At 43.5% G+C, this 15910-nt stretch overlaps 1 protein-coding gene and 1 non-coding gene across 13 annotated transcripts in view; one reads left to right on the top strand and one right to left on the bottom strand.

Annotated features, from left to right (window-relative positions):
- Window positions 1-10573: 10573 nt before the first annotated feature.
- KMT2C (lysine methyltransferase 2C) overlaps window positions 10574-15910 on the bottom strand; it is a 268845-nt gene continuing 263508 nt past the window's right edge. For all 12 annotated transcript variants that reach the window (XM_063101221.1, XM_063101226.1, XM_063101230.1 and 9 more), the window contains 4 exons: window positions 15325-15441; window positions 14833-14906; window positions 14446-14554; window positions 10574-12521 (listed from right to left, as the gene is read on the bottom strand). In XM_063101221.1, coding sequence (XP_062957291.1) covers window positions 12429-12521; window positions 14446-14554; window positions 14833-14906; window positions 15325-15441 — 393 coding nt within the window. In that variant the 3' untranslated portion in view covers window positions 10574-12428. The remainder of the gene's footprint in view (window positions 12522-14445; window positions 14555-14832; window positions 14907-15324; window positions 15442-15910) is intronic.
- Window positions 13565-13640, top strand: TRNAY-AUA (transfer RNA tyrosine (anticodon AUA)). Its single transcript has one exon. It is a non-coding gene; the product is annotated as a tRNA-Tyr (tRNA).

Below are 15910 nucleotides of genomic sequence, written 5' to 3'. Positions count from 1 at the left end.
TATCTTTTGTCCTGTATTGGGGTCTCTGGTCTGAGTTGCCCCATGTATCTGATACATGTGATAAGAAATAATCTCGGATTCAGCTGTTAAGCTAGGAAGCAAGGCAGTAGCTCTTACCTTTAGGGAAGTGTCCCAGTTTCTTAGCTTGAGCTGTGTGAATTTGGATACTTTACATCAAAGTTGCTTGTGAAACACTCAGGTATTACTGATAAACAGGCAATTGGATGTAGAGGGTCAGGATCTCAGATTTATCTCAATTAAAGATAATAAACTTGGGAATCATCTGCATATACTGTAAATGCCAAAATATAAGGTGTATTTTTTCCCCCAAAATCAGGGGATGTGCTTAGTTATTTTATCTTGAACCACAGAGCAGTTTAAGCACCATATTAGATACATGATCTGTATCTGTCATTCTACTTCAGTTATGAGATGGTACATATATAGAGAAAGCAAATGGTTCTGAGTGCCCCAGTTAAAGAGCAGAGATGGTCAGACTGGATAAAATAGACCCAACTATACGCTGCCCATAAGAAACTCATTTTAAATATGAAGACACAAATAAGTTAAAAGGATGACAGGATATATGTGTTCTTAACACTGATTGAAAGACGTGGAATAGCTATGTTAATATTAGACAAAGTAGTTTTCAGAGCAAAGAATATTACTAGAGATGAGAAAGAGGGTCATGATGATAAACAATTCATCAAAAGTAGTGTCAAACATTTATACACACAGTAACAGAACTTCAGAATACATGCTGCAGAAACTGATAAAACTGCAGTGAGAAGTAGACATATTGACAATTATAGTATGAGTTTTTAATACACCTCTTAATAATTGATAGAAAAACAGCAGGATATAGAATCCTCATAGTACCAGCAACCTAATTAACATTTATGGAATGCTCCACACAACAGAACACACATTCTCTTCAAGTACACATGAAATATTTATCCAGATAGACCATATTTCAGGATATTAAACAAGACTCTGTACATGTATACAAATGCAAGTCATGCAAAGTATATTAGAAATCATAACAATAGTAATAAAAATCAGTTAACAAGAAGAAACCTGGAAATATCTCCAAATATATGGCAACTAAATTCCCACAGAAATCAAAAAGCTCCTCTGAACCGAAGGAAACCAAACACACAACATATCAAAGTTGTAGCTTGCGGCTAAGTTAGTACTTGGGGATTTTATAGTACTAAGCACCTGCACTAGAAAAAGAGAAAAATCTCAGTGACTTCAGCTTCCATCTTAAGAAAATAGAAGAGCGAGTGTGAAGATAAAGAAATAGAGGAAATATGAAATATCAGAACAAATGAATGAACTAGAAAAAAAAATAACAAAATTAATGAAACCAAAAGCTGGTTGGAGATCGATAAAACTGATAAACCTCTAGCCAAAGAGAGAAAGAAAAAGGACACACGTTAGCTGCGTCAGGAGCGGGAGGGGCGATCTCGCTACAGAGTCTGCGGATATTAAAAGTATGTGGAGCAACAGGAACGCGCTCATTGCAGGTGGGAATGCAAAATGGGACATCCGCTTTGGAAGACAGTTTGGCTGTTTCTTAGAAAATTAATCGTGCTCTTACCATACGATGTAGCAGTTGTGCTCCTTGGATTTACCCAAAGGAGTTGAAAACTTACGTCCACACAGAACCCTGCATATGAATGTTTATAGCAGCTTCATTCATAACTGCCACAACTTGGAAGCACCCAAGATGTTCTTCAGTACACGAATGGATAAACCGTGGCACATCCAGACAATGGAATATTATTCAGGGCTAAAAAGAAATGAGCTACAAGCCAGGAAAAGTCACGGAGGAATTTAAATGCATATTACTCCGTGAAAGAAGCCAACCTGGAAAAGGCTGCCTACTGGGTAATTCCAGCTGTATGACATTCTGAAAAAGGCAAAACCGTGGAGACAGAAAAGATCAGTTTCCGCCGGGGGGTGGGGGCAGTGTGAAGGTTAATGTGTGTCAGTTTCTCTGGGCTAAGGGATGCCCAGATATCTGGTAAAACGTTATTTCTGGGTGTGTCTGTGCGGGTGTTTCTGGATGAGATTGGCATTTGAATCAGTGGACTGAGTAGGGAAGATCCACCCTCACCAGCGTCGGTGGCGCCATTCAACCCACTTAGGGCCCAAATAGAACAAAAAGGTGGGGGAAGGGTGCATCTGCTCTCTCGGAGCTGAGATGTCCATCTTCTGCCCCTGGACACCAGCTATCCTGGCTCTTGGGCCTTTGGGCTCAGACCAGGACTTACAACACTGGCTCCCCTAGCTCTTAGGCCTTCAGACTTGACTGGAACCACACCAATGGCTTTCCCTTGTGCAGTCAGGAAATCACAGAACCTCCATAGTCACACGAGTCAGTCCCTTATAGTAAATCTCTTTCTGTGTATCTATACGTATCCTATTGGTTCTGTTTCTCTGGAGAACCATAATACAGGGAGGGAGAGAGAAGTAGGTAGAGCACAGAGGATTTTTTGGGCAGTGAAACAATTCTATATGATTAATGGTTGGTACATGTCATTACACATTTGTCAAAACCCATAGAATGTTGCCCGAGTGAATCCCAATGTAATCTGTAGTCTCTGGGTGATAATTTGTCGATGTAGGTTGATCAGTTGGGGCAAATTTACCACCCTGACCAGGGTGGTGGTGGTGCAGGAGGCTGAGGGGGGGCACAGAGTATATGGGAAGTCTACTTTCTGCTTAGTTTTGCTGTGAACCTACAACTGCTCTAAAAAAATAAAGCCTACTTTTTAGAGAAGGATAAGGGATTTTTGTGACCAACTTTATGCCAATAAATTTGACGGCTTAAATGAACAAATTCCTTGAAAGAAACAAATTACTAAACTTCACTGAGAAGAAAGAGCCTGGGGAGCCTGATACTTATTAAAGAAATTGTAGTTTAGAAACCTTCCCACAAAGAAAACTCCAGACACAGATGGTTTCACTGGTGAATTCTATCAAACATTAGTAATTATACAGTCTCTTACGGAAAACCATGAAATTTTGACATGATAAATAAGCCTTAAATATTCATTTTAAAAACAATACACAAGAAAGCTATAGACCAATATCCTACATGAATTTAAAAGCAGAACTTTTGCGGGTCTACACTCTCTAATGCTTACCAGGTCTCCATCACGTAAAGGTGTGGTCTGGGCACAGGTGTGACTTGCCTAAGTGGATCAGAGCCACTGCTGGACTCACCCTCTCTTCATGAGAGCAGGCAGGACCTGGACCCATGTCAGGTGAAGTGTTGAGAGATGCTGCAAGCAAGGGGTCCAAGGCCCACTGCCTGTTTTTTGTAAATAAAGTTTTACTGAACACAGTCATAAAAAATACAATTTAAGAAAGCAAAACTTCCTTATAAAATAGTAGCAAATCCAGCAATACATAAAAAAGGATGATACATTATGGACAAGTGAGTTTTATCCCAGGAATGCAAAATGGCTTAACATTAGAGAATCAATGTAATTTATGATACTAATAATTCAGGAGAAAAGGCATATATTATCGTGCAGAGAAAGGTAGAAAATTGTGACAATTCAACACCCATTTATGATAAAAACTCAGCAAATTAGGAATGGAAAGAAAATTCCTCAACCTGATAAAGGACATCCATGAAAACACCATAGGTAGCCTCATATTTAACGATAAAGATGATCAGGAACAAGGCAAGGATGGCTGTTGTCCTGAAGGCGGTAGCCAATGCAGCACAACAAGGAAAAGAAATGAAAGGTATGTATTGGAAAGGAAGAAGTGAAAGTGTCTATTTGCAGAATGTAATCAGGTATACAGGAATCACAGGAGTCTTCAAAAACGCTACTAGATAAAGTAAGGGAGTTTATCAGGACCACAAAATAAAAGGTCAATATAAAAGTGAGCTATACTTCTACATGTTAGCAACAGTTCAAAATTGAAATTAATGGTATTATGATTGCAATTTGCAATAGTAAGTGTGAGAACTTGGGATACATATAACAAAATGCATAAGATTTGTATGATAAAAATACAAAACATTGCTGAGAAAGAATATGTAAATAGACTGAAAACTGTACTGTGGTCATAGGTTGGAAGACTCACTGTTGTTAGGGTGTTAATTTTCCACAAGTTGACCTACAGATTTACTACTCCCCTTTATCAAAATCCTGTAGGCTTTTTTTGGTAGAAGTTGATATATGGAAACACACAGACTAAAAGTGGTTGAAGCGATTTGAAAAGAATAAAGTTGAGGACTTAGACCAACTCGACTTACTGTGCTATTGACGTGTTAAGGATAATAAACTGGTGGAACAGAAATAGACTCACGTGTATGGCCGATTGATTTTCTGCAAAGGAACCAATACAACTCAGTGGGGAAGAGAGACTCATTATAACACATGGTGCTGGAAGAATTTGATACACATTTGATGTACTCGTGCACAAAGATGGACCTTCACCCCCACCCCTCCTTATGGCATGCACAAAAATTACATCAAGATTGATCATAGATCTAAACGTAAGAGCAAAGATTAAGTCTTTTAGAAGAAAATTAAGTATTTTAGAGGAAAATGCTTCAACTCCAATAATAAACCCCAATTTTAAAAGTGTACAAAACATTTGCATAGACACTTCACCAAAGAAATACAAAGGGCTTGGTTCAACGTCACAGTCATCCGGGAGATGCAAATTAAAGCCTCCATCAGATACTTTACTTCCACCAAAATGGCCAAATAAAGGACTGACTTGGGGGATCCTGAAGAAGCTGCAAAGAAAGCAGCGGCGCAGCTTTTGGACCGTCCCAGTGAGCATCTGTGTGAAAGCAGCAACTCAACAGCCAACGTGGGAAACGTGCAAAGTAATAACCTGACCGGTGTTCCCACAATCTCCAAAATAAAGTGGGTATGAAAACAGCCGTGAGACCTGTGTATTATTGACTCTCGTGTGATGGAAAACAGCAGGCGACGGGCACTCACTGCAGACAGGCGCGTGAGCCTGAGGCCAGCAGCTGGGCCGGGCGTGTTGTCCCCACTGCCAAAGCGGGGAGTACAGAGCCTCGGAAGGACTCACAGCGTCAGCGCCAGCTCCTCTGAATTCCTGAAACCTACTGCGCAGGACAGCAGAGAGAGACAGCAGTAAATACAATAGACAAAAAGGAAGACAAAACTTGTAAATGAAGGAGGAAAGCAAAGCCAGGCAGTCAGAGCAGCGAGAACGAGCCTGAAGTCAGAAAAGCTGTCCCAAAAGTCCAGGAGAACTAAACTCTCAGCAAGTGAGCAACAGAAGACGATCAAGGTCAAATCCCATACAAGATTACTACAAGAAAAAAATAATAATAAAGGACAAAAGGCTGTTTCTACAGTGAAATCGCTCCAGAAAGATGCTCACAGAGCCCGTCAAAACTGTCGTGCACTTATTCAAAACAAGCGTAAGACATAAGACAAGAAGGTGGCGTGAGAGGGTGATACAAAGCCAACCGGAAAACTCAGAAATGTGGTGACAGAACTCAAGAAAGAATTTGGAATTTAAGAATAATTTTAGAAATGAAGAATAAATAAGAAGGAACACAGGGTCAAAGAAATAATAAGTAATGTCTTTAAGGAAACAATTTGACAATCACAATTTTTGAATTAAAAATGAGAAAAGTTCTGCTTCTGGCCCAGAGGGAGCAACAGGATCTGGCCTTGTCCTCCTGGTGATCAACTAGAAAGTACAAAGAAAAATGCACGCAGCGACTCTGCAGACACAGCGTCATGGGTGCTGGAGGACAGTGTCCCTGAGAAACGAGGAGCCCTAGACTCATCCCAGCCTCTCCACAATTTCCTGTCTGCGGAACCCCCCAAAATGCGGGCAGCCCTGCTGGGTTGAGACAGAAACCTGCAGTCAGAGAGGTCAAGGTGGCTGGAATTTGCAGCACAGAATGTGGGAGGGAAGGGAGCTAAACAGAGAAAGGCACAGGGGCCCACCTGACTCTGGCTGTTTGTCAGTCTGGCCACACGCAGAGCAGGATTCTGTGGAATCGGCCAGGAGCAGCTATGGGGAGATCAGCTACAACTCCCACAGATCCCACAGGGCTGGGATCATTCAAGCTACCACCAAACCAGTGAGACAGACCTCACTGTCCAGCCAGGGGGTCCAGTATATTCCCCAAAGGGCCACACCTTGGTAGTGGGGCTAAACTAGTCCAAGAAAAAAGGCCATATTAGACTCACCCTAAAAGTGCTTGAAGAGCAAGTTTGGAGAGGCGGCGGCTGCTTCCCAGGTAACAGCTGCCTCCGGAATCAAGTCTTCATGCTCTCTAAAGAAACACATCACAATCCAGCACTCCGCAACGTAAACGTCACCCATTCGGGAATCCAGTAAAGTTCCTAGACATGGAAAAAGCTGGACGATGGAACTTTTACCAGGAGAAAAAGATAGTTTAGGTGGCCCGGAAATGAAAGGTGACAGAATTAGCAGACAATGTTGAAAATAGCTTTTATTTTATTTTTATTTTTTATTTTTTTGTCCTTTTCGTGACCGGCACTCAGCCAGTGAGTGCACCAGCCAGTCCTATATAGGATCCGAACCCGTGGCGGGAGCGTTGCTGCGCTCCCAGCGCCGCACTCTCCCGAGTGTGCCACAGGCTCGGCCCGAAAATAGCTTTTAAAGATATGTTCAATGTGCTACAAATTTTAAAGAAAAACTTGAAACTCAAATCAACTGTCAAGGTCATGAAAAACGGCAAATCTGAGAAACTACCAGATTACCAGTCTACCAGAGGAGACTGAGGAGGCGTGAGGACCCACTGCCATGTGCTGCCCTGGATGGATTCTGGGGCAGAAAAAGAACATTATTGGAAAAAACAGTGAAACCTGAATAAAGTGTATAGGTCAGTTAATAGCAATGTGCCAACGTTGATTTCTTAGTTTCGACAAATATATCAGAGTTACGTAAGATGTCAACATTAGGGGAAACTCGTGAGGGGCGTATGGGACTCTGTATTATCTCTGCAACTTTTAAGTATCCCCAAATAAAATGTTTTCTATATTATTACTATAATGCATTATTTATGGGAAAAATTGTGTGCTACCTAAACATGTTTTAGTTTTTATTCTCTCCCCTTGTTTGTAAGATAACTATAGATATTTTAATCACAAAACATTATCAAATATTTTTACACAGAATATAAACTTACACTGTCGAGTGTTTCTTTCAAAATTCTTCCTTCCTGTACCAGTCAGGGTCCTGCTAGGAAACAGGGCACAGTACCTGGGACTCTGAAGAGATGGCAGTGAAGGGACCGGTAGAGGATCAGCAGCTGCCGGGGCAGAGTCACCACCTTGAGCCCAAAGGGACAGCACGCCCTTTGGTGCCAAGTCCGAGGGTGTTTTGGAACCGGGGGAGGCTCAAGAGAAGGGCAGGCTCCGGGGAGCGAGCAGAGCAGAAGCCTCAGAGATGGCTCGTGCCTCTGGCTGGGCACCTGGGCAGGTGGAACTGCCACGTACAGAGTTAGGAAACATTGACAGAGGTGCTTTGGGGGAGAAAAAAGGGACTGAGTCTTTGACGTGTGGTTTTTGTGCTAACAGTTGACTTGCTGCAGTAACAGTGAGAGGCTGCTGGGTCTGGGGCTCAGGAGGGAGATGTCTGGGAAAGGGTCACCACATTGGGTAAGTTGTGGTTTGCATGAGGTCAGCCTGGAGAGCTGAGGGCAGACTCTGGGGGACCCGCAGCCGGGGAGCACTACGAGCGGGCGGGGACACGTGAGCAGGGGCAGGACGGGAGGGAGGGTCGTTTGAGTGGAGATGGGGCACCAAGTCCAGGAGGAGTCACAAGTGCCACATGCTGCGCTCGCGTGGACTGCTCATGCGGCAGCCATGTGACTGTGGCCATCGAGGAAAAAGAAGTGAAACACTACGGTTCTGTGGTAGGAATAAAAACTGGATTTTAAAAACTGGTCAAATTTACTTCTAGATATTTTATGTTTTGTAGCTATTGCAAATGGGATTGCTTTCTTGATTTCTTTTCCAGCTGGTTTGGTTTTGGTGTATAGAAACACTACTGATTTTTTTAAAAATAAATTATTTTATTGAAGGAGATAAGATACTCAAGTTTTACCTGCTTATAGATAAAGGGAAGAAACACGGTAGAAGTTATTAGGTTTGTTGGTTGGAAGAGAAAAGAGTGCTAAAGGCTCTGCTCAACAAATACTCAGAATCCAGGGTTTTCCTATTTTCCCTGGTTCAATTTCTCATGAGTCACTTTCCATTCAAAGGATTCTGGAGACCAAATAAAATAGGATCCTCTCAGCTATCAACTGAAAAGTCTTTACGTCTTCTCTCGGCCAAGGCATACAGTGGAAATACAATTTATTGTCCGGACTTCTCTGGAGGATTAAAAAGCCTCTTCCCCACTGCATTGCCGGCTCCCAGCTCTTGGTCCTCCCTTCCATGTACTCCCTTCTTCCAGCATTTTCTCGTCTCCCAGATCCAGATCATTGCAGTGACCAAAACCTTTCAGAATGGTGTGCATAAGACCTAGTCGTTCCATTCTGAGCTATTTACGTTTTTGTGGCATTCCTTAAGCAAGTTAATCAAAATGTGGCATTCTTCAGTGTGCAAGTGTGGAGACAGGTCAGGATGCACCTTCAAGACCAGGTGACGGATCACAGCACAGCACCCCGACACGCGACACACTGGGAGGGCTGAAGCAGCCGCCGCTGGCGGAGACCCCCAACCCAAAGGCAGCTGCTGGGAGCCAAGAGCCTGGCTGATTCTTACACGTTGATTTTCGTATCCTGCCTTTGCCTCGCTGCTCCCAGGCTGGCTCCTCCTCTGCCTTCAGGTCTTGCTTACGTGTCACCTCCTTAGAGACGCCTCTGCTGCCTCCCAGCCTGCCTTGTTACATTTCCATGTGAAATATCACCTGTTGGTATCCATTTCCCACACCAGAAGACACGTTCCGGGACGCCCGGGAGAACAGGCGTCTTGTTTGTTAAGTCCTGGTGCCTTTCAGGCTTTGATAAAGGGGCTGAGCACATGGTCACAGGCCGGCAGGGCAGCTGATGGAGGAGTACTGCCCGCACGGGCAAGACCAGGTCTGGCTGCTGCTGCTCCTCTCACCTCTGCAGGTGACTGCAAGGGACTGTGAGCTTGGAAGCCCTAGTTGGCCAAGCAGAGAACCATCTGCTGCCGGTTGCTGGTGTCATAGCCACTTTCTCTGCCCCTGCTCCCTGCGAGACTGTAGTCAAATCCCCTTTCTTGCTTTTCCTGGCTTGATAGGGCAATGAGTGGCATCCACTCCAGCAGAACAGACCCAAGGCTCTGCAGTGACTCAGAGAGGGTCCCTTCCTTGTCTGATCATTAGACACACACACACACACACACCCCCAGCGCGCACACACACACCCCCAGCGCGCGCACACCCACCCCCAGCGCCACACACACACACACACACACACACACACACCACCACCACCACCCCCCCCCCCGCAGCAGGCCACAGCTTTAAAGACAAGCCCAGATTGTTAATGACAATCTCACCGGCAGGAAATGTTTTATAGCAATATTAAAAAAACTTTTTTCTCGTGTAATAGTTACTTGAGAATTTCTATAAAATAATGTACTACACAGGCTTGCTATTTTAGGGTATTCATGAAGCATAAGTCAATGTGTTTTAGAAACTGCAAAGTGGGTTTTCTGGGCAGTTTTCATTTTTAGCAACCCCTTTAAATTAGGTATGTTAAACTCGTTATGATAGTGCTATGATTTGAATATGGCTTGTCCCCACCAAAACTCAGGTTGAGGCTTTGTCCCCACTGTGGCAGTGTTGGGAGGCAGTGTCGTTAAGGGGTGGAGCCTGACGGGAGGGCATTTGGGTCGTGGGGGCTCCACCCGCACTGACAGCTGGGTGCCCTTCTCGCGGCAGTGAGTTCTCACTTTGTCAAGACTGGATTAGTTCCCACGAGCATAGGTTGTTACAAAGCAGGGGCACCTCTCACGCTTTTGTCCCTTTTCACTCCTGCCCACTCCTCTTCTGCTTCACCACTACGTTGTGGTAGCACGAGGCCCTCACCAGGCTGAGCAGAGGCCAGTGCCACGTTGGACTTTCCAGCCACCAGAGTCATGAGCCAAATAAACTTTTACTACCCAGACTCAGATAATCCCTTATAGCAACACAAAACAAACTAAGACAGAGAGAAGGTGTCTATCGCACAGAATAAGACAGGAAAGCTGCCTCAAAAAAAAAAAAAAAATCAGAAGACTAAACTTACCAATTAATCAAAAAAAAAAAAGGCTTTGAACAAGGGAGCAAGGCACCGAGAATAATTTTTAATTTGGTCTTGATAAACGTTCTAAAAGGAAACAGAAATGCCTTTAATTCGATGGAAAGGAAGAGAGTGTCTAGCGGGAATGATTTATAAAGTTGCATCTAAACTTACTTGACAAGAAAGAGAACCAGGGTGATGACATCCGTGCTCCAGTAACTCTGCAAGAGACAGCAGCAGGTCAGTGCATTTCAAGCAGTCATCAATCTAACAGCACCACTGTCATGTGATCATGAGGGGTTAACAGAAACTCAAGGCAGCTTTATAGATGTAAAATACTTTATTTGTAAATGGTGATCTTCTAAATCTGTGTCCACAAATTCCAAAACCCATAACACTCTGTATACTTCAAAAAATTCAATTTTTGCCAACATTAGATACTATTGTACAGAACAGAAAACAACAAAAACCCGGTAGGACAAATACTGGTAGGATGTCAGAATATTGTACAAGAGAAGAAAAATATTCAAGAAACCAATTTCATACAGCTATTTATCAAGAGAAAAATATATACAATTGATTTATTCTGTAAGATAAAAATACATCATGCCATATACATTACAAGTTCAGAACTGCATCACTGAATATACCAACAGTTTACAGTCCACTTGAATTGTGCACACGAAAACTTCATTTTATACTTAGCCTGTGAAGTGTCAGTACCAGAATTTTAAGTACAAAATAAAAAGCTAACCTGGTTCAAAATGCTGATTAAGTTTCTACAAGCAAACACAAAACAGTGTTTTTATTTTTTATTAAAGAAATGTAAACAAACAGTCCATACAAACACATTTTAAAATTACATCTTCCAAAAACCCTATTGCCGGAGTCCTGCAGCCGCAAGCATAATCACATCTTTTTTTTTTTTTTTTCCTTTTAAAAATTTTTGTGTTAAATAGAAGGCTAAAGAGTTAGATTTACGTTCCTGCTACATGATCCTATTATGTTTACATGATTCTTTGTGGCCTGAAACAGAGTTCTAATCAAAACTACTTTTGCTGAAGAAAAAATTCAGCCTCCATTTGGGTGTATTTTTAAGCAGTTATTCACAGTTATCACAAATTGTAAGCACAAAAAAACCTGACTGAAGAAGTAGGGATGCAACAATATAATATGAAAAATTAGTTTAAATTACCAAAACAGCTATAAAAGTTGTAGTCGTAGCATACAGTCTGTTCTGTCAGAAGTAAGGTGTATAAAACAATTAAGTACTAATAGACCGTAGTTTCCAAAAAGCCCCAAACACTCCAGGTTGAAATTTTGGTTATTACATAATTATAATGGCGTATTTAATGACACAAAATTATATTGTAACATCCCTATGAACATTTTATAAGCACCCGAGCTGCTGCAGAGCCTGGTAGCATTTGGTCAATAACTATTTTTATACTGTATTTTTTCTCAAAATATTTACATATTTGTACAAAGTAACAGGGTTTGTTAGTTCTGCAGGTAACAGCAGCAGCTTGGCTTTCTTCTAACTTTTATTTAAAAATAGCTTCATTCACTTATTCAATAATAAATACAAAAAGTTTCTCTTATTTTACAGAAATCAAAAAACTACAATAAACTGACTCATGGAATCAAGTATTTAAGTGTATTTTAGTGCAAGTTATTATCCCTTAGCTCTATCCCTAAGGAAGTCATTCAGTACATTCCTTGTTCAGTGGTGTCTACTTTACTCCGAAGCGTCTGGGTTCGAGGCCCTGCCCTGCCCGGCCAGGCCGCGGCCGCACTGCGGACCCCTGCGCTGGTGATCTCAGTCTTACATTCATAGGAAGGCCCCTGCCCCGGGGCAGGGCAGCCATCGGCTCTTTGCCCCAGTAAAAGTTTCTCCTTAGTGAGACTACGAAACAAAACAAAACAAAACCCACCCACAAGGAAAAAGAAAAGAAAAGAAAGAAAACAAAAGCAAAAGTGCTGGACCCTCTGGGTTCCGCCCACCCCGCGCACCGCTTCAGCCTCGGGGGCCGAGGAAATCAGAACTCCCAGAAGCTATTTTTCGAAAAGTCATAGAACAGAAAACAAAAATATCTTTCTGTCTGCCAAACCCCAATGGTGTGCTGAATCACCTCTTCCCGGGGACAAGCCGCCGCTGAGACAGCAAGGAATGCGTTCAGTTCATCCACTTCCGGCAGTTCACAGCCCCACAGTGACACGGGATCTTGTGCTGGTCATCTTCAAAGTCAAACTTATAGTCGTAGCAGAGCTGCCCACAGCAAAGACACGGTGTCAGAGGGGACGGGAAAGCGGGGGAGGCGCTCGGCCTCCATACTCCCCACACTGCAAAGCCAGCAAACGCCAGGGATGTAAATAAAAGACGACCTGAGTTGCAGAGGTTCCGTGGGACCTTGAGGGGACTCGAAGAGTGGAAATTAACAGCGCTGCACTTCAGCAGGGGACATGGGAAAGACGGAATTTTTAAGCTGAGCCGGATTTGAGAAAGGGTGGCCTGGCTGGAGAACATTTACAACTTCTCATAGCACCGTCCCGAGAAGTGGATGGAGGGGACCAGTGGGGACATGGCTTTGGGGGGGATGAGGGCCTGCCCCGCCCCCACGCACTAGGCTTCTGCCACCTCTGACCTGCTGAGTGGGGCATGCAGGGGCCCCTGCCAGCTGACAAGGCCTTTCCTCTTTCCTCACTGAAAAGACTATCGCAAGGACGTCTCTATTTAGGGGTTATCAATTCATTACTAATATCTCAGAACAACCCTGCTGTCAAGGTAGGTGGGAGCCTGCAAAGCCGCACCTGCAACCCCCACCCTGAAAAATCTGACACTGTGACATGAAGGGGAGGATCAATCATTTCTAGGCTGTCTTTAATCTGAATATTCTAGGACACTATTTGGAAAGACTTTCTGCACAGAAAGGAGATAAACCAATATTTATTGAGTTGCTACCCTTAGTAATGATACTACTACCTTTTATCAGGTATTTGCCAAGTTCTTACAGGAGCTTTGTAAGGAATTTTTTTTTTTTTCCATTTTACAGAAAACAAAATAGAGGCTCAGAGAGGTTAAATGACTGACTCAAGAAGACTCAGGTAGGAAGAGGGTGGCCAAGCCTGGGCTCAGCCAGGTCTTTTCTAACCACCATGGTGCCCCCCTCGTGGTTACTGGCACCATGCTGGGGCTCCCACATACTCTCTCTCATCTATGCAAGTCACTTTGAGACATACAAGGGGCCTTCGGTCTAGTCAGACCCTTATTCTTGATTAAAAAAGGAGATTCCAAAAAGACGACCAGGGGCTGGCCAGTTAGCTCAGTTGGTTAGAGCGTGGTGTTATAAGACACCAAGGTTAAGGGATCGAATCCCTGTACTGGCCCGCCACCCCCGGCCAAAAAAGATGACCAGAAATACGGGTATAATCCCCCAGCCATGTGCATGAGGGCTGGGGCTCCAACAAAGTGAAGACACTCCCCAGACGGGGACGTCTCCCACAGAAACCAACGCTGCCCAGTGCGAGCTTTCCAGTAAACGCCAATTCCAGGACCATGGCCCCGGGTCAAGGTGCTGACCACGTCTGTGAACGACAAAGCTGGGAAATGTAAATGAGGCAAATAAGACTAATAATAATCTTCACAGCTGGAAATGCTGGACCAAAGTCATCTTGTGAGACCACAGAGACAAATGCCAAGTTCAGCATTTTGGAGACCAAACAAAACAACACGACACCTAAACTGTCTGCGCCTCTGATGGAAGCTTGCACTGCTCCTCGGCGCCACCTCGCGAGCCCCGACATGCCAGAGACCACGGAGGCAGCTGTTCCACGATGCTCTTCAGATCTTTAAGGGGAGGTGCACTGCCAAGTGGTGTCCACGTTTAACGGGATAAAGGGTCTGAAGACACATGGAAATGAGCTGCACGAGTGACACGGGACGCTGAGGGGGTGGAACAGGAGTGAGGGAGTGGAGAGCCAGTATTAACTACTCTCAAGGCCACCGTGCGGAAGAAGGCGGGATTTCAATGCATAAAGGGTCAAATATGATAGGGTGGCGAATGTGACCCACTGTGAGGAGAATTTTCACAGCAATCCAGAACTTGAAAGCAGCCGAGCAAGCTACCTGTGCAAAGCAGTGAGCTGCTCCCTGCCCAGGGTTCGAGCAACAGGCATAATCCACACTTTCTTACCTCTTCTCCTTTCTGGATCCTCCGGTTGGAGCTGATGATAATTTTGTGTCCTCTCTCAAATGTCACCACTTCAGCCACACAATTAGGTGCACATGAATGGTTGATATATCTGCAAGCCACCATGTCAGAAAACTATTTATTGTAAAACAACTAGAAGAAGCTTTAAAAGTGGTCAATTCATAGGGAAAACTTTTTTCTAAATATATTTCAATTTGCAAGTACAAATATAAATTTTAAATAAAAATTCTTCTCGAAACTCAGTGGTCTGAATTCTCGATCACTGCAAGGCTGCAGTCAGAGCACGGCACCCCTGCTTCAGTCTTCTCTCCACTAGCACTGACCCACTGCGCAGCACAACCCTGCTGCTCAGACTCCTCTCTGTCTCACCTTGCAGGCCCTCCTGTGAGCGTTGCATCAATCACGTGGTCGTTATCCATGCGGAACATGTACACGCCACGGTTCTGAAAGAGAAGGCAGGTGCTCAGTGTGCGTCTAAGAGTCCCCTCCATGTTCATGCCCACCCCAAGAGGACAAAGTTGAAACTGAACGGAAAAGCGACCTGATCACACGCCCTGCGGTGTTCCACTGACCACAGGCAGAAGACATCTACATGGTACACATGGAAAGCACTGAATCAGCACACTGCTTGTGAAGCCAGACTCATTAGTCTACATTTATATTTATGCAACTAACAGTACCAATTTAAAAAGATAAAAACCGATGGAAATAGATACAAGTACAAGAATACCCAATACGGCTTCTGTTCAAAATGGAACACAGCATAACAGATGTGGGCCTACTTTTCGGGGTGTTTGGACGCACAGGGACAGAGTGGATGACTATGGTCAGGCGTCTATGACCACAGGACCAGACACCTACCTGAGACTCATAAAGTTTCTCTTTTCTATTTGCTACTTCATTTCGAATGATAGTCCCGATATATTCAATGACCATAGTGTGCTTCTCAATGTCTCTAGCAGCATATAGGCCCAGTCCCTACAAAAAAAAAAGTGTGCATACATATTCAATTTATTTGACAACAAATCTACATTCTCTTTTTCATACAAAGGTATAACCCTTAAGTCTATATCTAAAGCCATACTTAAGGTTTCACTTAAATTATCTTTCTTATTAAATATGCTATTTTCTAAAATTTAAAAATCTGACAATTACAACCATACCATCACTACCTTGCTCCTATGTCTTTTTTTCAGTCAATTCCTATGGTATATCTAGAGAGTAATACTGCCAGTAGGCTGCGCACGTTTTCTACTAGACTATCTTATCTTCCATGGACCACCATGCTGAGTTCCCACCAACTCAATAAGCTAATGGCTCCTGATATTTATTTTACCCAATGCTATTTCAAAAAGGACTTGACATAACAATAAATTTAATAAAATAGAAATAGGGCTAACTGTATGAAATTATTAACACTATAAACAGGTTTCAAATTTGGCTCTGA

This window comes from Cynocephalus volans, chromosome 6 (genome assembly GCF_027409185.1).
Source record: "Cynocephalus volans isolate mCynVol1 chromosome 6, mCynVol1.pri, whole genome shotgun sequence".
In the NCBI taxonomy this organism is placed as follows: Eukaryota; Metazoa; Chordata; class Mammalia; order Dermoptera; family Cynocephalidae; genus Cynocephalus; species Cynocephalus volans.
This window is presented reverse-complemented; position numbering and strand designations above follow the sequence as displayed.